This window comes from Anomalospiza imberbis, chromosome 2, assembly GCF_031753505.1.
Source record: "Anomalospiza imberbis isolate Cuckoo-Finch-1a 21T00152 chromosome 2, ASM3175350v1, whole genome shotgun sequence".
Classification (NCBI taxonomy): Eukaryota; Metazoa; Chordata; class Aves; order Passeriformes; family Viduidae; genus Anomalospiza; species Anomalospiza imberbis.
Genome location: NC_089682.1, coordinates 59566395 through 59591670, shown reverse-complemented (window position 1 = coordinate 59591670; position 25276 = coordinate 59566395). Strand labels below are relative to the sequence as shown.

At 42.5% G+C, this 25276-nt stretch overlaps 1 protein-coding gene across 3 annotated transcripts in view; it reads right to left on the bottom strand.

Moving 5' to 3' along the window:
* The window catches only part of ZDHHC20 (zinc finger DHHC-type palmitoyltransferase 20), a 49175-nt gene extending 28583 nt beyond the window's left edge, over positions 1-20592 (bottom strand). Inside the window, exons 1-2 of one of the 3 annotated variants that reach the window (XM_068181294.1) lie at positions 20386-20592; positions 2697-2723 (exon numbers count right to left, since the gene is read on the bottom strand). In XM_068181294.1, the coding sequence (XP_068037395.1) occupies positions 2697-2723; positions 20386-20503 (145 nt within the window). In that variant the 5' untranslated portion in view covers positions 20504-20592. Of the gene's footprint in view, positions 1-2696; positions 2724-20385 lie in introns of those variants that run through there. The other 2 variants (XM_068181296.1, XM_068181295.1) reach the window with 2 other exon arrangements.
* Positions 20593-25276: the final 4684 nt, after the last annotated feature.

Sequence of the window (25276 nt, the reverse complement as noted above, 5' to 3'; positions counted from 1 at the left end):
GAGGAAATGAGATACAGGGCAGGGCAAGGTACAGCAAAACTAACTTACAGAGCAAACAGTTCTACTTTGTCCATAAAAATCACACCAGAATTCAGATGCTTTTGAAGGATTATTTTTAGTGTACATACAATGTGTCAAACAGCAGAACCTCAAAGCTTTGTTACAGACTGTAAATGCCCCTAAAACCCACAGAATAACAGGGACCACAGCCGGCTGCGTCAGGGTACAGATCTGTGCCAGTGCTACCAGTATTTATTAGACAGAGGAAGCCATTAAAGTGCTCTTCATGTAACTGAGCTCTTGCAATCTGTCACCATCACTAAAACCAAGGGCCAATAGTCAGTAGCCAGTGATGGGCACCACCTAGGGAAAGACCCTGCAACTGGCAGTCCATAGTGGCTTCACTTTGAATAAATTCTTGCTTCTTTTCCTACACCCATGCTGCCTTTCCTACTGTGATTACCCATAACTGTCCTGTCAGTGCTCCCCAGGAAATGAGAGGGAGGGAAGATACCATTTTTAACAGCTTTACTTTAGCAGTCCATCTACCCACCACTCTGGGTATCAATAGCTCCTCTGCAGACTATTCCCTGAAGCATCTTGCATCTGTTTCCAGAACAAACGTAAACCAGATTCATTCCTAGTCAGCTCATTTTTTTTTGTAATTACAAGCTAGATGGAAAATACAACAAAAACCTCAAACCCCAGTATCTGCCAGTTTAGCCAGATTCAGAGTCACAAGGAAGTCCTGGCTAAACTAAGGCAACCCAGGATTCTCGATGCCATGCAGCAATCTAGTGAAGTCAGTTCTCTTTAAAAGGCACTGATGCATACTATACCAAATTTATGGCCTCAAGAAGACAATGTCTTAAGACATGCTCTCAGAAGCCTCCTAAAATATGCTACACTCTCCTAAGATTTGCCCTTAACATTCTTTTCTGAATCATTCTTAATACTACTTTCAAGACAGAGTCAGATTACAGAGAGGCAATAATATATAACATTAGTATAATACACTGTTAACAGAGATTCAGAGCTGACTTTATTCCTCTGTCCTGATGGACATAAAAGTAGACAAGAATGTAAAATTACAAAATAAAAATGAGTCTTAATAGGGTGAAGAAATTGCCACTAATTTAATCAAAAGTTGCCAATACATTCAAATCATTTTACTGCAGTACTTATTACTCTGAAATATGGAGCAAAACACACTTGCTAAGATTCACATTATTGATTTACATAGTAATGTTTCTGGTACTTTGGTCTTTCAACTCTTCTGACGGTGATTCCTGGTTACCATGAGCTGGCTTATAAGAACTTTAGAAAACTTATGCCAGCTTTCTTTTCAAATGAAAAAAGACTTGACATGTCATTTTAAAATCAACTTTCATGGTTGATAAATTCATGCATACAGGATGCCTATGACATGATTCAGAATGGGAGGTGCAAGCAGCATGTAGGTGACAGCTAATAAGAGCCTAACAGGTTCCAGTGATACTGTCACTCTCATTAATTAATCTCACATTTTCCTTCTCTGGTAGATTTAGAAGAACCTGTTCCAGTCAGATAGGCACTGCATTTGAAATAGAGATCTGACTGTGTGACACAAACATTGCTCTGCCAGAGTTCCTTAACTGATACATGAATCTTGCCTTTCCAGAAGAAATTGGAAAGTAAAACTTATCTACAGGTCAACAGTAAGTAGAGCAGCCACCGGCAGAATTTTTTGAAGTCAAGGTAAAGACCGGCTGTAAAATGGGATGAAAAACTCCAGTGTAACACAAACTCGCATCTTGAATAGCTTACAGTTTATTTTGAAGAATTTCCTACTCTTTCAGCTCTCTAGTAGAAGTTAAAAACAACAAATTCCATCAAGATTCCTTCTTTTTACAGTGTTCTGGTAGCCATTCACCAGGAAGAAAACTGCTAGATTAGCTTCCAGTTCTGTGCTCTTTTGCAAAATATTTAAGAGACTAGAGCTTTTACCAGTCTGAAACAGCCCTCTGTGGATAACTGAAGTGCAAATCTGTGCTTAATCTACCACTCGTGTTCCCCCATAAACTGGAATGAACTCCCAAACAAATACCCCAGCAACAATATGCTAGAAATTTTTTTGTTAGTTTTTATCTCTATCACTGTTCCCACTGTGCTAAAACCAATATGAAGATTAAAATGTCTCAAAATAAGGCCTCAAACATTTGACCTGGAAATTTTAAATTATAATGTGTAGCCATTTTTGAAATGGTTGTGTTTTGCACAATTCTAACTACTCCTTAAGAATGGAGTTCTGAGGAATTTGGTGGGCTGTTTGGAAAATATTAAGCAGTACAACAACAATTCATCCTCTTCCAGAAATCTTTTAGGTCACAGGCCTAAACTGAAAATGGAATTGTGGATGAGCTGCAGTTCCTTCTCTCTTCTCCTTTTTCTGTTCTTAGTAGGTAGCCATTTAAAAATAAATGCAAACTTAAATCATAAGTTGCATTACTTGCATTAGTCACAGGTCTTGTCATCATCCCAGGTTTGTGGTATTAGAAACAAAACAGATTCAGCTTACAATATTTACCTTGTTTCTTAGTGCTAACCTACTCACCACACAGAGCTCACACATTAAGGAGTACATTTAAACTCTATGTCCCTTAGGATTTACATGCAAAGCAGCTATTCACATCTTCATAAAAACTTTAAAAAATTACCTTTTTCGGCAGTTGAAGAAATAGTAACTGGAAGAGAAAAAAAAAAAAGTTAGGTAAATTTGTACAGAATTAAATAATTGGCTAAAAGTGAGATATACAAGGATGTTGACTTGTTCCAAAGCATATTTCAGGTGTTAGCAGAGCCTCTCCACCCAATAATGGGGTAAAACAAGAATCAGTATTCCTCCTGCCAGCCCTTGATGCTTGGCGAGTTACTGGAAGAGCTGAAGGGATGCAGTTCCCCAGGCTAATGAAGCAAGCACATTCCACAGACAATAACTGGACAGAATTTATGTATATTCCCCTTCCTATATGCACCTAACTAATTTTTCTGAGTCAACAGCTAGGCCAACAGCTGTACCACTGGAAATCAGAAAAGGAAATTAAAAGTTCTTACAGAAATTCCTGTGAAACTGTTACATGTAACCTTCTTCCTTAAGCTTTCCTCCTCTCCCCACTTGTCTCTTCCTGTCACATACTAGTTTTTGCTTTCCTTCCACCATCACGTAAATTCTTCACGCATAGTTAAAATCTCTCCACCTCCTTATCTCCTTTTACGCCAACAGCAAATTCCATTGTTCAAATCTACCTTGTACACTGCCTGACTAGTACATCTTCCTGCCTTCAGGCTTCTCCAAAACCTTTACACTCAGTTTATCGGTTCAAGGATGATGCTGAAGAGAGAGCTGCTGTACTTGTTGGTTGCTGTGTTCATATCATTTTCCTTGCTGGATTTCTTCCTTGGACACTGAATTACTGAAACTCAGTGAGGAAGGGATCCTTCCTGACTCCATCTTACACAGTAAATTTAAGCTTCTGGTCACCAGCATGAGCAAAATCTTAACAGGGCACACCATACCTCCTGCAGTTTAGCTCACTACACACTGCTTCCCCTCTCCCAGCTCTGACATTTCTACTGTCATTAACCTGTGCAATAATTCAAAGGAGCTTTTTCCAAATGCACATTAGACTGTTAAATCTGCAGGGCTTGAGTGAGCATTGCAGATTTCCTTCTGAAGGGCAGCTTTGTTACAGAGGTGGAATTTGTCACTTATCTGTAGATATCTACAGGGAAAGGGTCTACAACGACATTATGCACCTGTGTCTCTTTTCATGGGCAACAAGAGGCATAATGAGATGATACCTCAATGTATAGATGACCTCTTTTTGTTCAGACATATATTAGGGTTTTTTCCTTCTTTCTTGCCCCAATTCCTTTCCATTAAATATCCACCCTCTGTCTGTACACAGAATCCTCTGCAAAGTTAATGGAAAAGGCTCCGATTCCTTCCACCTAAAGGAGGAAGAAATTACCATTTGGGATAGAATAATGTTGCCTTCACCTCAAGGAGGTCAGTCCTAAAGAACAGTTTCATTTCACATTAGTTATGCATACTTGCACAGCCTGCTCCCATGTTTCTGCCTGAAAATCCAATGCATGCTTCATAAGTCAAATTATTTTTAAAGCAAATCCTGTGAGTGTCTTTGCTTAAAATTTTACTAATGTGTTATTTCTCCAGTTAAGATCTTTTCAACAATGCAAGGAGAAGATAAAAATTATTTTAAAAGTGAGAAGTAAAATAAACTTGCAAAGTATGTTTGTTTAACTAAAAAAAAATACTAAAAGTACTTTAGATTTAGCTTTGCCTTTAGCTCCTTCATATCTTAAGTAAACACCTTTGCACACTTTCATTCATACACATATATTTCCTTGGACAAGAAATATAAAAAAGTTCTTACTTATCCTCTGTTGGGGGTGGGAGAACATAGTTATCTATAAAACTTCAGGATATCTGGATGTAATTGTTGTTAAAGTACTCCTTAATCTGTAGCCTAATTTCTGCTCTCAGCACAAAACAAAGCTGTGAGCCAAACCTGATGTTTGAAGACTCAAAACAATGAACAGGTTTTGCACCCAAAAACAAGGAAAAAAAAAGTATTTTATCACATGTGGGACTTGATAAAAAAGATCCCTAAATAACCTTCAAAATATTAATTAAGCTTCACAGCACCAGGAAGATAATTTATCTTTCATACATAGGTCCCTTAGGTTAGAATGCAGTTATTAGACTGTGTAGAACAATTTTAATTCGAGAAACTCCTGCAGTTTGAGGTAAAAGCCAACATAGAAATGCTTATGATTTTCATCCTGTCTTAACACCTTCAGATGAAATAAAAGATGTCCTCTCCTCTTCTGTCTCAGAGGCTCATGCAAGTTATGTTACTGTTTCTATCCTTTTCGCAGTTCTAATGCCCATTGTCAAGTGGATTAAAAGAACAGCAACCCTACTAGTCCAAATCCACTCAGCAAATGGCACATGAACAGTTTTACAGGATCTTTGTACTACAAAGCAAAGTCTTTCTTCACATAAGTTAATAGTCAATCTTTACGTAAAAAAGACTTTTAAGTATTTGCTAGGCCGGCCATCTAACAAGAAGCTTTGTACCATCAAGAAATCAATTGCTTTTGAACACTACATCAGGGGAAAAAAACCTCACAGAACATGACATTGCCATTGTGGGCCCCATCCCTGGCCTGTAGTTACAAGTTTGCTCCCTATCACTTTCCTCCTCTACTGCTCATGATGTTTAGATGGCTGCCAGCTTCTGCTAAATTAGTGCCATTTTCACTTCAAGCATTTTTGAAATATGGTTTCTTGTTCCGGGAAAAATCCCAAGGCAGCACTGCCTTTTTGCCTATTGATTTTTTTAAACAAAATAAACATTGCTTATGATTTAAATGTTAACCTCAGGATGCAACAGCACTATACACTAGATAGATGCATCAGCAAAAGTTAGTGCCTTAAGCACTGCAATCAACACAAACTGTCCATGATTCACAAACATAAGTGGTGTAAAACAGCTGCTCCTTTAAGAATTTTAAAATATATTGCAATATCAGTTTATTGATCAGCTACATAAGGAAAAATATTCTTTGGATTTGTTTCTTAATATTAAGTTCCTGGTTTTTAAGAAGACGTATGAAGCTCTAGAAAGATATTGCAAGGGAAGGATAAAATGTGACCAGATAGTGAAAGCTGCAGTTTACTTCAATGCAAAGAGCTCAGAAACAGGCACTTGCATGCTCAGGCACATGGAGTTTTTACTGTGGCCTCAGAATTTTCAGCCTCTCAGTGCTATAGCACCAGAGGAGTTGAACAAAGTGAACAAGTCCTGTCTGTCTGACTGCAGTGCAGAGCTTTATCTTGGCTACCTCAGGGCTTCCAAAATCAGTCCAAGGAAGGAGTGCAGCAAACCTTCCTGTAAAGAGAGGCAGACAGGCCTACACTGAACTTCACGCTGCAGCACCTTGCCCAGAAACATACAGGTGCAACACACTGTCAGCTGGTCCATTGAGCAGCTTACACACTGGACCTCCCAACATTTTGGGGTCCCTCCAAGATGAAGCACACAATCTGAAGTATGTGGAATCCCTTTCTACAGAATACTATCTCTAAAATACACCATACAGCCTATATTAAGCTAGATTCAAATGTACTTTATAACTCTGTCCACTTAGGGGACAAGCCCAAATTGCACATTTGACTTTCACAGAGGAAAAAGTTGTCCTAGTTTTGATTTAGACACCTAGCATCACCCCTGGCAACAAAGACACTCTTTCCTTTATGACCCCAGCTGTTGGTTACACTTTCCTAGATACTCTTCCTCACATTGTTGTCTGTTATCTTTCATCTCACCTATGTCACAAGAATGAAAGAGGCAGGAGCCCACAGCTTTATCACAGGAAACAATCCTGGAGACACAGGGACATCATTAGCTGTGTAACAAATGAAACTGGGGGAAAATGTCACTTGTTGGAAGCATTCCTCTTGGAGTGTGAAGTGATAGAAATGTCAACTTCAGAAAGCTTTGGAGCATTTTTAAGCTGTTTCAAGGAAACACTCTCAGAATATCTCATCTCTAAAAGAAAAATATGTTAGGGAGCTGGTTTGCTTTTAGTTTCAGACTTATTTTCAGGGTTGCTATGACGTGTTCAAGCATCTTCCAACTTACTGTGTAATAGGAAAAAACCAAGTCTCTCTATTCTGAGGCAAAGAGGTGCTATGATCTCCCAAGACCTTGCAAGAGGCATGCTAAAAGACATTTGTCTTCAAGCTTGGAATAAACTCCTCGCTCCCCAGTCACATCTTCCTACTCCCCTAAAAGGCATGTTCCAACCACAGCTAGATATGCTTCTTGCAGAGGAAGAAATTCAACTCCACCTAATATAGAAGTGTAGCAAAGGACAAGAACTGAACTTGTTACTGAAGTGCTATGCTTATTTCCCCATCCACGCCCACAATGGCTCTTAGCAGGAGTCATACTTTGGTTATTCCAGTCATTCCACAGATTTCAAAGTAACATTCACATTTTGGCTGACATTCCTTAAGGGTGGGAAGGAGTGATAAAAGTGCAATTGCATCCCTTCACCAGTTTCACAGCCTTAACTTCTCAGCTTTTCATTAAAAGGGTACAAATAAATAAATAAATAAACAAGTAAATAAACATAAAGACATACATACATGTATACATACCTATACATACACACACACTATCTCATATTTCCAGAAGTTACCAGTACTGAAATTCAACAGAAACCCCCTACAGGCACTGCCCTGTCTGCAAAGGCAAGCACCACTAACATAATCTCACTGTTAAATTTGTTCAGAAAATAGCATTTTATTAAAAGTGTAACTTAGATTTATGGTAACATAATTTCCATTTGAAAAAGCAGACCTTAATCAGTCACAAGAAGCTGATAGAAACACTATTTACTGATACAAGCAGGACAATGAGTAAACTTCCGTGAGCAGATACTCATTTCTATTACAGGGCAGCAACAGAACATGAAGACCTTAGCACTTCTCCACTGTTCTCTAAAAGCCTTAATTCTGTGACCTTCCCACACTGAGATATTTCTTATTTCTCAACTGGCAGGCACTCACTAGGTGCTCTCCTCCCCTAACAGCTGGGAGTTGTTTTAGAGAAATGATTCAAGATGACTAAGTTGACAGCATCATGTAGCCAAAAGCCAAAGCAGGAAGATCCTGCCAGGTCCCTGCTAAAAGGCTATGGGAGTCCAGGAATCACACACCTAATTACCACCATGAATGTTCTTTGCAGAATTTTGAGCCATATGAGCTTAGAATTGTATTACCTTCCTATGGTACTAGTCTGATGTATTTCAAGTTCAGATATTCAGGAATAGGACACAGGTTTCTCCACTCCCAGCGCACTGCCAGGGGATTCAGAAAGCAACATTTTATAGAATGGTGCTGCAGGAGATGTGGCTCCACAGACCTTTGTGCTGAGCCAGCATGAAGAGTCACATTGCCACACCATGTGCCTCAGCAGCAGCACTGCCTGGGGCTAGTGTGCAGCATGGCTGCACCATCAGCCAGGTCTGACATGATGCTCGTCTCAGAGGTGTGGCCTGTGGTGGACAACTCTTGCTGCAAGAGTTGCATGCTCTTCACCATGTATCCACTCTCCTATGGCAGACAAACAGAGCAAAAGTGAGAGCTCACACTTGAGCTACCAATGAAGTTGGTAGCTACTTCTCTCCAAGTTTGCATGATCACAAACAGCAAGGCATTGCAGGGGTGAAGGGGGGATGGCAGCGAGTGGCCTCTCACTGTCCCGGGTCATACACAGTCATGAGAGGGGAAAGAAATGCTCTCAGGGCCACGGATGCCTTAAACACCAGCCAGAGACCAAACTACTCACACATTCTGTGCTCAGCAGGAGCACTAGAGAGAGTTGCCTTGTGACTTCAAATAGTCACAAGATGATGCCTTCTAAGGCACTGCAGGTAGTGTGTATGTGTGAGAAATCTGGGGTGGGGGAAAAAGGAGGAAGAAAATCCAGCCAGGGAAGAGACACGGGTACAAAGGGGGATGCTCTGTTCTATGACCACATTTCCTATACTCATGATCGCCATGCCCATTGGTACAGGATTCAGAGAAGCATTATCACAGCGACAGGCAAAATGAATTAATATTTCAAACAAGACAGTTCAAGCTGCACTGCAGAGTGTTTCTGTTACTCGTTACCAGCTATCATTATGATTTGTTTCATGGTTTAAACAATATGAACATGATTCTTTCACTAGAACAAGTAATTGAGAGCAGCTGGAGGCTTGCTGCTTAGAAAATACTCTCTTATCACAATAATAAAGCAACTTTTTATTTAACCAAGGTCTTTTCAGCCTCAATACAGAGAGTACATGCATAAATACAACCAGTCTACAGCAGAAATTAGCATAAGCAATGTAAGCTACTTCTTGGGTACTGAGTTACATTTAGCAATGAATTTAGCTATGACAACTGGGAAGATTTCTGCCATGTATTGTGGGAAGAGTAAATTCTGTGCTATCACTTACACAGTTCAAAAACATAGCTACAAAGGCAGCTTCTGGAACCCACAAAATCCTACAGATGGCTCCTTACCTCTGCATCTAAAAAATATTCTTGAAAGTTATACCAAAGGTCTCCTAATGGTCTTCTCAACAAGAGTGCCGTCACTTTTTAAATGATTTCAAAACCAAGAGTTACACTTGGTCAGCATGCAGAAAGAAGTGTGGCTAGGTCTTAACCTCAGTCTCACACTTGCGTCCGCACCAACTACTGTGTATTAAGCGATGTATCAGCCCAAATAACTAAAGGATTTTTCTAAATATGAAGTTAGCATTCAGCTCCAGCAATGCACCCAGTCTGCTGTCCCTGAAAAGCCCCATTCCCCAAGAAGCACTACTCACTTTCAATTTACGATAATTGCTCAAAACGCCCCTAATGTAACTTGATTTTCTTTGGCTATTTAATCACTATTGACACTGCTCATTCTATTTGCATTTTGATGGGTTTTAAACCCTAGAATTATTTCTACACATTTTCTTCAGCTGGTTACTCCTATTACTGGACTTCATTTAATTTTTTTACCAAAAATTCTGCTTTATCATAACAGTAACAGCTTTATTGCTCAGTAGCATGGAAGTGCTGTGCATAAATTGCTTCCAATATTGTCTTTAAGCTATCAGACAGAGCCAAAAGAAAGCCTGATTTCTTCTTGAAAGACAAAGAGAGCTCTTACTTGCATCAGTCAGTGAGCCATGCTCTCTCTGGCACATCAGCAAATAGGAAAAAGCAGAATTGACAGAAAGGCATGGAAACTCAGAAGCATCTAAGTGCAGCTAGCTAATGTCCACACCACTAATTAATTACATTTGCATTTGAGGGAAGGTATTTATCCCCAGGCTGGCCAGATCAAGCTCATAGTAACACTGCACTCAAATACCTACACATGTGAAAATGCTTTTTGTGTTAGGAATAACTCCAGTAGTTCTGTAGCTGACACTACTAGGACATTTGCAAGAGAGTGGAGTGACAAACAGGATAATCAGCTGGTGTTGACAAACATTGTGCTGTACTGAGCTGTCTTACACATCCTGCACAAGATCAGGTGTTCTGCAGGTAATACCAGAAACTGTCAGCATATTTAAAGTAAAAACCAAAGCAAGCAAAAATTCCACCCAACCAACATACATTTTCATAACAGTATTTTTCAAGTAATTAACAATTTACCAATTCTTTTTGATTAAAAGAACACCAATTTGCAGTTTGTGACTGCCAGTCAATACCTGCCTTGAATATAAAGGTCACTTAAAGATGACTGTCTTATGGCTGAGGACCTTACTAGTAAACCCATTTACTTCTACACCAGACAGATGAAAATAAGCATTTCTTAATCCATTCCACACAGCTGGCAGGAGAGCAGAGGTGTCAGTTCATGGAGAACAAAAATTCCAGACACAGCTGCTGTGACCTGCAGACCTGAACTCTCACCCAGCAGTGAGAATGGTCAGCAGTTGGGAAGGACCTGCTTTGCTAATCATGCACCTTTTTCATGTTTGGCTTCAGACTCTTCCAAAATCAGTTTCCTTGCTTACTTACTGGCCCAGCTTGCAACAAGTGTTTCCTGAAATGTGAGGATAAAATCTCCTTGCAAAACTCTGTGGATAAAGATCTCCTTGTAAATCTCCTTACAAAGTATTAGGCACTCTGTTTTCTGAGAGGAGGATTTTGCTGTCACCAAGTTCACTGAGTAATGGAAGAAATCAAACTGCCTGTCAAGCCGACCTCCTCTCATGCATTATGTCACTGGATTCCCTAAGTGAAGTTTTAAGTTTGCAATGTTGGTCAGGTTTGACTGGTATTTGCCACCTGAGGTTAAATATGGAACTGCCTATGATAAGAACTAATTTTCAGCCAGCAGCACATTGACAGCAGAGCAGCCAGTAATGTAATCTACATGGATTCCCATCAAGATATTAATAAGCCAAGCTCCTGGATTCAGCCCTTTAAGGAAGCTTTGTATTGAAAAACATGTCATTTAAAAACAAGTATGTTAGTTGTGGGAGAGTACTGATGGGGAACTCCTGTCTTCAACAAACTGGACTTGTAGATACTAATAAATATTTAGTAATTTTTTAATTATAAAACTATTTATGGAATAAATAAAGGTTTAGAGACTTCTCATGGTGATTTAGGGAATTAGTTCATATATGACTTATCAAGTTGATTGATAACAAATGCTGCCATCTTTTGATGCTGGAGGCTTTGCTGCTTGTTCTTTTCATAAAACAAAATGTTATACATTAAACCTTACTTAGATTGAGACATCCTGAGACAAAGCTTGACTAGCTAAATCTAAACCCTCTAGTTTATTTGCAAAAAGGAAGAAATAACAGCAGCTCCCCAGGAACATAAAAAAATATCCAGGTGCTGCAGAGGGAAAAAACCACCGGTAATAAAAGGACAGAAGGTTTTGGATAGAAGGCAAGGTCAGAAGGACACCATTTTGTTGCACCAAGTCTCATTTAAGTACCAGATTGCTTAGGAATATGAAAAAGTGACAGCACAAAGATTGTATGAGCCACTGCAAAGGGATTTTTGGATACTCTAGAACATCTAGACTGAATCTTTGATGGTAGTCCAGAGCTAACAGAGAGAGGGAAGCATACAAAAGAGCAGAGTCTATCATCCAAGAGCTCTCATTCAGTAACTATTGCTTCCAGCAAATAAATAAACAAAAAAAAAAAAATCCTCAGAGCTCACCTGCCTGCTGACAGTTCACCACATATTCTTGGAAAGCATAAAGTCAGGACTCTAAGAATGTTAACTGAAATACTGTTAATCCTAATGGAATGTGTGCCAAGGGGAGAACAGTTCTGCCTACTGCTCCTCAGAGATGCATTATGGCTCCCAGGGAAAAGCACTGGATGTAACATAGCAGGGCTGGCAGGCTGCCTCACAAGAAACAAGCAGGGCTTGATGCATGCATGGCTCCTACCGAGAGAAATAACTTCTGTCACCTTTCTAGGCTACTGCCCACCGTAGTCACACAGCTGCAAGAACATCCTTGGTTGCAGGTGAAGTACTCGGAGTGGGGCACTCTGGTGGGAACTAGTGTTTGTGATGTCCAAGAAACGACTGCTGCTGGTTTAACACAAAAGTCAGTGACCACAGTGAGTTGGAGGAAGTTAGACCAGGAGAGTGGTTGCTTCTAAAGACCTACAACTGGGTGTGAGTTGGCCCAGATCCTTAAACCTGTTGTCTCCTGAGAGGGTACACAGACATCATTTGGGAGGGGGGCAGGGTGTGCATCTGCTTGCCTAAAGACTCCAGAGAAGGCGTGCAGCAAGAGGAGAGCACTGTCACCTGGTAGGAGACTACCACAAATCCTGAGGCATGGAAGTGCAGCTCCTGAGGCCCTGCATGTGCCTAAAAGCCCTCCCAGATCATTGTTTCTGCTCACAAACAGATTCCCACTTCCACTCTTAACTTGGCAATAAGGGAAGTAGTGAGAAACATAGGATATTTACAACTTTGAGCATGTTAACAGAAAATAGCCACACAAAAGAGAAAACAGAACTGAACCTAGTACTCAATGGTCTTTAAGCTTTCCATTGCCAAAATTTATGATTTGTCTAAATTATTAATTATTACAAAAGTTCAAGCTTACTCTCTGCACCGCTTGCTGCTTTAGCTTCATCTCAGCAGGTATATACCACAGAACACAGCCATAATATCTCTGTAGGCAGTTACAAAGCTGAAGTCAAACTTTTAAAAAATGCAATTAATTAAACCCCCCAACATGAAACTTAAGGAGCAGCAGATTAAATAGATAAAAATATACACACATAAAACATTCCCACAAAAATTCTATGCATACCTTGCATCCTTTTTCAGATACTGTAAAAAAACCCACTTGAGTATTAGTCACATAGGATTTTTCAAAACAGAACAGAAATCAAACTGCTCCAAGAGCTCTCCTCCAAGTTTTGGGCTCCTTTGCAATGTTCAGGGTAAATCTGCAGGTCGCAAAACAACAGATGTGAAATCCTTCTGTCAATCTCAAAGCAATATGTGGAAATACACTTCCTTTGTCTCTTTTTTTAAATCCAAACTTGACAAAGCTAAAAGCAATGACTACTTGTCATGAAGAATGATACAGTAACAGGTTCTCTGCATTCACACCCATGACACGGCAGTAGATCAGGCACTTGACATAAGTTTTAAGTCCATCACACGCAACTACAAACCAGCTTATACAATAACTATGTATTTAGGTCTCCTCAAACAAATAATGTCTGTTTCTTTCAAGGTTGTTTATATTTAATCTAAACCTTGTTTCATTGTTTCTGCATTGGCAGCTTGCCTAATTCTAGGTTAATTTCTTTAACCTCTAAATTTTTTTTTGTCACAAAAAAATTTTAAAAAGGAAAAAAAAAACCCAAACCCCAAACAGCTATCTCTGAGCTTAGTACTTCACAAGAGATGCTTAAAAATCCCCCACACTGGAGACAAACACACATTGAGATGCACAAGTGAAACACCACAACCAAAATAATTGTGTTCTGAAACTCTCTCTCTGTAGCTCATATGATTGAAATGGCTCCATGCTTCACATTTAAGACAATGCTGCACCATCTACAGCACCAGAGAGACTGCTGCAGAAACTGCAAAGGCAAAGCATGCTGCTCTTGTGATCTGCTTCCCTTTGACAATCTCACAAGACAATTTTAAGAGTCAGAAGAAAAGATGAAAAAGGAATGGATGAGCCATTTGGTCTTTTGAGAAAAAAGGAAAAGCAGGGGCTTGGAATGCTGCAGAGGGGGAACTTGACTTCTAGCACAGATAAGGGAAGTCAGTCAAAGATTAGGTATTCCACTGAAGATTGTGGGGAGGAAGGAAAGTAGAAGAGTCTGAAAAATCTGGCTTGCTTGTTTCGTGATGTGGGACAGAAGAAGTTAAGCACATCCCACAGAAAACAGGTTAGTGACAGCAGAAGGAGGTAATATTGGGGAAGTGGCTAAAAGAACAAATGAATTTGTTGCAATCTCATTATCTCTTTTATACCTGAATCACACCTGGAGATTCAGCTTACACAAAAAAAAGCGGTCTGTGCTTACTTCCCAAATGCTTGTGTTACATTTTATACATGCTAATGATACTTGTCCTATTACAGGAAGATTGTGCACCACCCGGAAGAAGTTAATGACTGAGATCAAAACTCCATAAAAGCTGTTTCAGGAACCTACAGTTTGTAACACTTGTACAAAAAGTACACGTTAAACCAGCATAAACTCTTACAGTTGTAGGAAACTGTTTAATGAAGTGATGCACTGAATGGGTGAAAAATGAATGGCACAAACTCTCAGCATTTACAGGCACAATTTTAGGCAGACAATTAGAATCTATCTTGCTCCTATTTTCCATCAGTCTCAAGTTCCAAGAGTAAAAGCAGGTCCAGTGCCATCCAAGCATTTCAACTATCACAGGTATACGAGAACTCAGCTCTGAAACCCATCTTTTAACACTGTAAAATCTTTGATTATGAAAAGCATATTACATTAACTCATACAAATATAAGTCAGTAGAGAACAAAGTTTTAATTATTGAAATTTCAACAGACAGAAGAACCTGAAATACACTGTATATAGAGGGTCAATGACCTCAAAGTAATGTCTACTGAAAATATATGCTTGAAATTCTGGTCCTTTTATCCATAGCATCTTGTAGGAAAACAGAGACTCATAAGTGATGAAGAAATATAAAACCCCTGATTAAAAATGAAAGTGACATTTAGATCACTTCTAACTCTAGAGGCATACAGAAATCTCCTACTGCTGTTACCAGAGAAAAATTTGAGAGAATTTATTTTCCATAATATTAAATACTCATGCTATCCACACCCTTTCAAAAGCAAGGAGAAAAGCTTTGTAGTCCACATCTAGAAGGCAATCAGGAAGCACTGCAGCAATGAGTGATCATGGCTACAAGAAAGTAAAACCACAGGAAGAGCCCCTGCTTTAGCTCAGCCACTTACTCAGCTCCTTGCTTTCCTTAAATCCCTTCTCTACCCTACTCCAAAACCATCCTGCCCACAGACCAGTTTCAGACAGGTGCTGAGGCTCAGGGTAGGTCTCACACAAAGTATGGACCACTAAGTTTCATCAAAGCTGTTGGACAGCAGAAGAGACAAGCCCAAATTCCCTGTTGGCAGAGAGCTGCTCTGAGCTCAGCTGCTCATTTTCTGCCTAGTCCCCTGAGAAAGCTAAGCAACACCAAACTGGTCACTGCACCACACTTCTTTTTGACCAAATGGTAATTAGGGATCAAGGAAAGATGCCAACTGCTGCAGAGCTGTCAAGAATGGTTAGCGGATGCAGGGGCTGGGGCAGGCACTGCAGATAGAGAGCTGTGAGGGAGAAGAGGGATGGAGTCCTTCTGATGACAGAAGAGAGAGCAGATACAAAATAACTCCTCAAGAAATCAGACTGTTGCACTTGGAACAACTTTTTCATTAGAGAACTGCCAAGAGAGCAGATTGCATTTTCATATAAAAGGCACATATCCACCTGTCCCTATAAACTAGTGCAAGGCACCATAGAAGATAATCTTTCTCCTCAGCTGAGCACTTAGTTTTCCAATAATCTGTATCCAGTCTGAGCACCTCAACAGGAATTCTAATTATTTATAGTAACAGAAAAGGTTCTCATTTAAGATGATAATATGCATGCTTATGCTGAGAGATTACAACAAAATTAAGTGTATGCAGAGTGGTTCAATTTCTGTATTTTTAAATTCACGAGAGGCACGTAAACATAGTTAACTAACTAATGATCTAACCTGTTTAATTTGCTTTCCTTTTCTTGACAGGTAACCCTCTTTTCCTACAGGAATGCCTTTTACATGTTTAACATGCAAATGTTGTACCTCAGTGCTGATACTTCAGCTTTTTCTGTAGTTTGAAATCAGAACTGCTGTTGGTATCACCTTGCCATTGCTTGAGAGATATTGCATTAGCATTTTCAGTAGACATTTCTTTTGGAGGAGGCAGATGGAATTACCTTCTCTCTGTTTATGCAACAGACTCTTGAGATAGAGAGTGTTACAAGGGATCACCTTGTGCTTCTCATACAGGCCATGCTTTGGGGAAATCAGAGCTAGCTCCCCACTGACAAGAGACATTGCAGTCTCCTGGAACAGCAAGGAGTATAATTTGTACTACTAACACAAAGTTATGCATTCTAAATTACAAACTGCTTCATTTGCCAGGATTTTAGACACCCTAGACATTACACTGTACCAAAAAAAAAGCAAACCTTCTGCAACCAGATGCTATGGAAAGAATACACGACTAGTTTCTCCCATAGCTTTCAAAATCAGAGTTTTCCATACCTTGCAGACCCTGAGGCATGAAAACACTCATTCATTCACAAGCCAACTAAATATTTTTAAAAGTCATTGTCCTGAAAACTCCTGGCTCAGAAAAGTCAGGACTGTGATTTTCAGAAAATGTAGTCTTCCATATAGAAATAAAAAGCTAACCTGATCACGATTTTTAGGTTTTTTTCCTTTTTTTTTTTCTTTCTTTTTAAAAACACCAGTCACAACACATTAGTTAGGGGTTGAAGACAACTCAAAGTTAACTTACTCCTCTTTTTCTCAGTGCAAGACTGCACTACAAAAGTCTTCAAGTGTTTCAGCAAAAGGGTTGACTGTAAGAAATGAGCTGACTTCACCCACAAACTACATGTGGAAAAACAGTGTCTTGTGACTACCCTCTAACCAGTCTGCACTACAGCCCACCACCTACAAAAATGTTTGTGATAGATAATAAGATCCAAGCCAGCCATAAATGAAAGCGAACCATGAGAGAAGTGCTTCACTCTTTCTGAGCATCTGAGGGATGTGGTAAGCAAACACAATCAGTCCAATTCAGCAGCGGCATAATATAGCCATTGTTTATAAAAGCAATGTTAAAAGCAAAACATGTTTTGATAACACAAAGGAACACATGAAATGGTTTCAAACTAGCAAAAAGCTATTTCACAACATCCTTTATGTATTGCTAGGTGTGTTTTCTTGCAAACAGAGCTCTGGGCAAGTTATGTGTGAACAGAAGAAATAATCTAGTAAGAAAGTGTTCAGTCAGATTTTTCTACTTCAAAACACTTAAAAAAGCCCTCTGAGACCTGCCTTGAGTCTTTTGTAGTTCCTTCAGTTACACATATTCACTGTATTTTTACACTATGCTGACATTCCCTCAACTTACATTTGGCTGTTTTCACCTTTCCAATTAGCTTAAAAGCCAATTTACTTGATGGATCACAACTACACAGCAATAGTGGTCTAAACAAGCCAGCGACAGAATGATCCTGGCAGTTCCCATGGGAGGAAAACAACAGACAAGCTCATGAGTCTCCTTTCATCTCATCCACACCAGTCTCCTTGGTGCTCACAGCCAGTGTGTAAGTAATATAATTTAGGGTTATAGAAGAGGCATAACCCAGTAAATACATACTAGGAGTGAATTACAGAGAAGCCTGAGTCCATCAGACACCCAAAGACATTGAGCAATATGTGAGCACCCCACCAGAAGACTGTGGGGCCACAAAGCACAGAGAAGCAAAACTGAAAGGAAAAGGGTGAGGCGACAAAAGCAGCAGCCCCAACTTTACCATCTTGTCCTTTATGATACTACACTAAGCCTGGCTTCCCACTTGTCTACTAACTGAATATATGTTCAACCTTGAATAAATGACCTAGGAATACAAGGAAAGAAAACCAAACCAGGAAAAAGTAATAATTGGAGGAATACAGGCTTTTCCTCTTCCTGTTTCCTTGATAGCATCACATCTGAACTGCTATTGATTTTTTTAAGAATAAACTTTGAAAAAACACTGATGCCTGTGGGGTTTCAGTTTCTCTTTTACCAAGTATTTACTCGAATTTTTCTATTGTGTCTCATCTTTTCTAAAGCTTCCCTTCCTCCATCTCTCTTTCCTTTACAAGGCACAGATCAGCCTCTCAGCAAAGCCATAAGCCCTGCTTCTGCACCTGCCCCATGTGAGCATCGGCAAAGGCCAGCGTGGCCCTCATTCATTAGCTGTGTGCTGGAGGCACATCCTTGCTCCTCTTCGTAGTACACAGTGCCGTCCTTCCCAAAACAAACAGAACACAGGGAGCACCAGCAGAAAGAAAACATACCTGCCAAGACAAACAGAAAATCCTGTATTTTGCTCTAAGTCCTCTCAATCCTGGTTGGAACTCAACCACAGAATTGAAAACAAGCAAAGGAAAAAAACCACAATGTCAAAAAGACCCAAACACAAAATCTCTTTCCTCTCCCTTGTTGAGATGACTTCTTCTCGAGAGTGTAAACAAAATTCAACAGATTAAAAATAAACAACAAAAGCCAAAAACCTCCAAACTCACAACAGAAAAAACTCACAAGACAAATAAAATCCTTGGTCATTGAGCATGATTTAGACAAGTAACAACTGAAAAATTCAGTGATAGCAACAGAAATCAGTAAATATTTTGCTTATTAAATGATGCTTTTTCTTAAAAGCCCGTATGCACAGACATTAATAGAGCTGATTCGTGAGCAAAAAGTGCCAGTCTTCTAGAAACCAGACTTAGAGATGCAGAAGCTTTTGCATCAACAGGAGCCAATCTTCTCAATAATTTTCACACAAAGAAAACCTTAATGAACTCAGAAGAGCTCTTTGCAGCTTCTCTATGATCATGATAGACAAATCATTCACCAGCACCTAGTCCTGACCCACTCTGTGATCAAGACACAAAGCTGGGACTCAGAGCTTGAGGCTCTGTTCCCAATTCAAGCAGAGACCACCTGTTCTACCCTAGGCAAGCCTCTTAATCCCTGAGTTTTTGTTCTTTGTTTAAAAATAGCCCTAATCTGCCTTTTGTCATACTAATTAGACTGTAGTGGATACAGAAAACTTGTAAAACGTGATTCTATAACCTCACACAGCCCCTTTCAGGACTACTGTTACAGCTACCCATGTCACAGACCTCCAGCAGAATGACCCAAATTTGTTTTCAAATGTTTCATTTTAAGCATGATTTCCCAGAAAACCTCTTTATTCACATAGACAACTGAACGATAGTAATTTGGCAAGTCTGGATACACGGATATATTTGCAATTATCTCATGTCAACATTTCACGTAGTACCTCAACAAGCATTATTTTACAGCTGTGTCTCTACTATTTAAAGTTTAAATAACATTTGTGCCAGTGGTTCATGTTCCGGTCTAGATCTCCAAATACAGAAGGCTGTGAAGCAACATCAGCAAACAGAAAAGTTATCCAAAATACTAAGTCACCACAGAAAAAAATGAACTGAATATTGCCAATAGAAGGCTGTCTATACCAGTTTACCCAGATACAAAGTACATGTAAACATTTATTTTCTAGCTAGGGATATCAAAGCATGTAGTTTACACAAATAAGAAGTAGTACCAGGACCTACAGATACTAGACAGACTTATATGTAGCTCAGAGTAGTTCTTAGTACTTTCGAGGTTCTTCCTCATTTCAGCTTCCTTACACGCCAAATGCTCAATAACCCATTCTTTAGTTTTCCTATGCTGCTTACAAGTTTCAGCAATTCTGACGAATACTGCACATCACAGTTCCCCTCCATTTACCCTGCCCAGGGAAAGCCAACATTCCTCGGAACGGAACTTTCCTCCTAAAGACAGCAAAGGGTAAATATCTGACCGACATCGGCTGCAAGTCAGATTTATAAAAAGACGAGTCCTCGTCCAGAAAGCCTGGATACGGCCTGACAAAACCCCGTAAGTCTTAAATCCTTTCCCCAGCCCGCTTAAGTTGGATGTTTCCAGCCTCATAATGCTTCAATGGCACCGGGCTTCTGAATGAAAAGGAGGAAAAGGAACCCCCTGTACACCCTTAAGGAGTTATTCGATACATCAGATGGATGAACAACAGTAAAACAGAGGGGAAACTCCTCACGAGGAGACACGAGGGGCTGAGCTCTCGACAAGTCCCTGTCCCCAGACGAAGCACCCAGGGCCTCCTTCTCTCCCCTGAATCCGTTCCTCGCGTCTCCACAGGCGGCCCCAGGCCGGGACCCCGCCACCATGAGGCACCTGAGGGCGGAGGACAACAGGTAAACCCGGCCCGGAGGGAGGGAGCCCGAGGCAGGGTCTCCTTCCACCGTCTGAGCGAAAGCCTGAGGCGGGCGCAGGGAGAAGCGAGCCCGCCGGGGCGCAGGGGAGGAGGCGGCCGGCGGAGGGTCCTGCCCGCCCGGCCGGCAGCTCCCGGCGCCCGCGACCCTCCCGGTCCACTCACACACACACAGCTCCACCACGTAGGCGTAGTAGGACCAGGCCACGACCAGGGCGATGAAGGCCACGGGCACCCAGGCCAGCACCTTCTGGCAGCACTTGAGGACGTGGGACGGCGCCATCTTCCCTAACGGGCACCGCGGCAGCGCCGGCGCTGCGACGGGCGGGCGGCGGCTGCAGCTCCGGCCGCCGCTGCGGAGCCGGCCCCGGGCGGGCCCTGGGCGGGCCGCAGTGGGCGGGAGAGGGGCGGCCCCAGCGCCCGCCACCGCCCCCTTCTCGGGGTGCCGGAACGCCTCACTGGGTCACAGAATGGTTAGGGGTGGAAGGGATCTCTGCAGATTATCCGGTCCAAGCCCCCTTGCCAAAGCACAGTCACCTAAAGCAGGTGACACAGGAACGCGTCCAGGTGGATTTGGAATATCTCCAGAGAGGAAGACTCTATGAACTGCCAGGGCAGCCTGTTCCTGTGCTCTGCCCACCCTCCAAGGAAAGGTCTTCCTCATGTTGAGGTGAAACTTGTGTTTTAGTTTATGGCTATTGCTCCTCGTCCTGTCACTGGGCACCTCTGAAAAGAGCCTGGCACCACCCCCTTGGCACCTGCCTTGGAGATATTTACATGCATTGAAGAGATTGCCACTCAGTCTTCTCTCCCCTAGACTAAACAGGCCCAGCTCTTGGAGTCTCTCCTCATAAGAGAGGTGCTCCAGATCCTTAATCATCCTTGTGGTCCTCCACTGGACCCTCTCCAGTAGCAACTTGTCTTTCTTGTACTGAGGAGCCCAGAACGGGACACAGCAGTCCAGATGTGGCCTCAAAGGGGCTGAGTCGTGGGGGAGGACCCTCTCCCTCGACCTGCTGGCCACATTCTTCCCGATGCATCCTTCGCCATTGCGCCTGGGGGCCCGCCGCACTCCGCCTCTGTCCGGCGAGATCCAGGGTTTGCTCTTTTCCGCCGTGCTGGCCGGGCGGGTCGGTGTCGGGCAGGAAGGCGGTGGGACAGCTCCGGTAGTCGTCCCCGGGCTCTGCCGGGCTGCTGCCTGCCCCTGCTGGCCGAGCACTTACACCGCTCACACAGCCTGTTGGGTGCCGCAAAGGGAACTTACAAATGTCTTGCTGCTCTTTGTTTCATCGCCTTTTCCTGAACGGCGGTGAGCGCCTGACAGCTGCGGCCACACCGCGGCCTCGGGCGGGCACCGCCGCCGGCGCTGCCTTGCGAGGCTCAGCCTCCGGAGCGCTTGAAATCTTTAGCCTTACTCCGGCATTGCTGTGGGTGGGATGCCGGGGTCGGAACAGCCCGCGCCACGGCAAAAATCCCCATCTCCCTGCCGAACCAGAGGGTGCTCGCGCCAGGAGCGCGTCCCCGGCCCCAGGCGGCTCCCGCGGCGCTCTGGAGCCACCTGGCGGCATCCATAGGGAACAGACAGCATCTCACCCATAGGGTACAGACAGCATCCCATCCGTAGGAAACAGACAGCATCCCATCCATAGGGAACAGACAGCATCCCACCCATAGGGTACAGACAGCATCCCATCCATAGGGTACAGACAGCATCCCACCCATAGGGTACAGACAGCATCCCATCCATAGGAAACAGACAGCATCCCATCCATAGGGAACAGACAGCATCCCACCCATAGGGTACAGACAGCATCCCATCCATAGGGAACAGACAGCATCCCATCCATAGTGAACAGACAGCATCCCACCCATAGGGTACAGACAGCATCCCATCCATAGTGAACAGACAGCATCCCACTCATAGGGAACAGACAGCATCTCACCCTTAGGGTACAGGCAGCATCCCATCCATAGTGAACAGACAGCATCCCACCCATAGGGAACAGACAGCATCTCACCCTTAGGGTACAGGCAGCATCCCATCCATAGGGAACAGGCAGCATCTCACCCATAGGGTACAGGCAGCATCCATGAGGGGTGAGGCTGGAACTGCTCAGAAGAGTGCCCTGAAAGAAGGCTTGGACAGAACAGGACTGGGGGGCTGGTACCACGTAGTGTCTGGGAGCCCCTGGAGCTGGTGTGGTAGGCAGCAGCAGTGAGATTGCCTTGGCAGGACAGGGGCAGTTGCTGTGGTCTTGCCTGTTCACCGAATCACAGAATCATCGAGGTTGCAAGAGACCTTCAACACAACAACTGTCAACCCAGCACCACCATAATCACCTGTAAACCATATCCCCAAGTGCCACATCCAGACTCCCACTGAACACTTCCAGAGACAGTGACCCCACCACCTCCCTGGGCAACTTATTCCAATGCCCGATTACTCTTTGAGTAAAAAAAAAAAAAAAAAAAAAAAATTGTTCTCATATCTAATCTGAACCTTCCCTGGTGCAACTTAAGGCCATTTCCTCTCACCTGCTGTTGAGATAACAAATACTCAGGAGAGTGATCAGGAATTCAGAAGCTTGTGAGCAATTTACAGCCCCATTCCTGGACAAGTTCAAGGCCAGACTGGGTGGGGCCATGAGCAGCCTGATCTAGTGGAAGGTATCCCTGCCCATGGCAGAGGGGTTGAAATGAAATTATCTTTAAGGTCCCTTCCAACCCAAACCACTCTGTGATCCTCTGGCTAACAGTGAGGGGACACCCTGGCCAAATGCCCAAGACACAGCCTCTGCATGTGTGGGTGTGTGGGTGTGTGTTCATGTGGGTATCTGAGCAGAGGAATGCAGCAGAGACTTGTGGCCCTCATGTACAGAGTAACTATGGAGCAGGGACATGTGCCCAGGGATCAGGGAAAGATGATCAGTCTGGGATCTGAACTCTGGGTATGGTTATACTTGTGCACGCTGTGTATGGGAGCACGTTCAGGAGTGTAGGGAAGTGGATTGCAAGACTGTATGCAATAATGTAATGTAAAGTAATGCAAGGGCTGCAAAAGAAAGGGACTGCAGGAGAGGGAGAGGTGTAAGAATTTGTTGTGGCCCATTCCTAACAGAGAGCTCTACAGCAAGGGAGGAGTGACTGGCTACATGGACAGCATGTTGGTTACGGCATCTAGTCACTCTGACAAGAAGTACTGAGAAGGATGGAACAGTTTGGATTTAAGGTAAACTAGGACAGTTTTGGTCTGATGTATGCTGGTTAACACATCAGGGATATAGCTAAAGTATTCCAGTTCCTCTAACCTTCACTAATTGTGGCACTTGGGGACAGGCTTGAGTGGTGAAGATGGCAGTGCTGGGTTAGCAATTGGATTTGGTGGACTTACAGGTCTTTTCCAACCCTAACGATTCCATGATTCTGTTTCTTAAGGCTGTCAAAACATGCCACAACTGCTGGCATGTGCTTTACCTCAAGATCTCATGGGACTTTTAACACTTGGCCTCAAGAAAATGTGAAAGGATTTAAATTCTTGGTGTCAAAATAATATTTGTTAATCATGCTTTTAGAAATGCCTGATTTTACCTTAGTTTGATACTTCTATGTGCTTTTAATAATTTAATTGCTGTGTTAGTTTCTTAGTAGTGTATTCAGTGAAGAGACATTTTACTTCCCAGCCTTCAGGAATCTAAGGAGAAGGGACTTGGACCTGGGAAGCAAAGTTACAAACAACTTTTACCAAGCATGTCCTGCGTGTAACTGTGGCTGTAACTGTCCCCTGGCTGTTACTGTGCATTGACCATCCTTTTGGCTGTGCTTCCACTAACTTTTCTGACAAAATCCCATTCACAATAAGCACAATTCCTAACATGAAGACTAAGGAGCACAGCCATGAACAAAAAGGCTTAGCCAGCAAACAGTTCACTATGCTAGGGAAGATGTGAGGGGATCCAACATGATCCTCCCTATCCCAGTCTTCCCTGCTAATGCTGACTGCAGTTTCACCCACAGAGGTATCAGTGGAGCCACGTGTGTGTTGACATTCCCCTCTTTTAGCAGGTCCATACTGAGCTGCAGGAACAGCCACTGCGTGTGGTCTGGATGGAGTCTGACACTGGCAAGGCTGGAAGCTGTGACACTGCCGGTATTTCAGTTCTGGGTCAGACAAATGCCTCAGGCAGGATGGAAGGTCAGTGGCTGCAGCATAAACCTTGGACAGGACAAACTATATCAGCTACAATCCAGCAGCATTTCTGTGCAGCATTTCCAGAATTACAGGAATTGAAGTGAGACTGAATTAAACAAGGACAACACCAAGGTTGTGAGGTGGCAAAGAGGGATTATTTATCCCCAGATAGTGTCCCCCACTGAGGAGTTTTGCTGCACAAGAAGCCCCTTGGCACAGCTGGCAGGAACTATCACCTTCCACTCCTGAAAGCCACCTGGGATGTCTCTACAAGGACCTCTTGAGAAGAAATCAGCTCCTTGAATAGAAGTCACACAGGATGGAAGGAAGCTCTGCTAGGAATCGCTGAACACCTGTTGGGCTTCAAATGGCTGCAGTGCAGCTTGTGCAAACATTGTTGCCTCATTTGTGGGGAAGGACAAGAACTAACACTTGGAGCAAACTCTGGGAAGGTGAAGAGCAACACAGAATGCCATGTTGTGGGAACAGCTGCATACCACACTCTCACTGGATCCCATGACTGTCAAATATTGAAAAACAAAAGGCATCTCCTGTCCATTTTCACATCACACCACTTCTGGCTGCCCACCTGCTTTAGCCACATTAAAAATGTGTAAGAGAAGTGAAACATTTCCCTTTGCAGCCTCAGCACCAGTGAGAGTCTGTTGCAGTCTTCCAGATATTTGTTGGTCCCAGAGCAAGGCCCTGCAAATACTCCTGTTACTCAGAATTTCTCTCTTTACTATTTAGAGGTTATAATCTACACCAATTTCATCTCCATTTTGCTTCTGTATTTTTTCCCTCTCAAAGTAGCTCATCTTAAATTCCAGGAGCATGCAATCCCCACACAGAAGCAACAAAACCTCT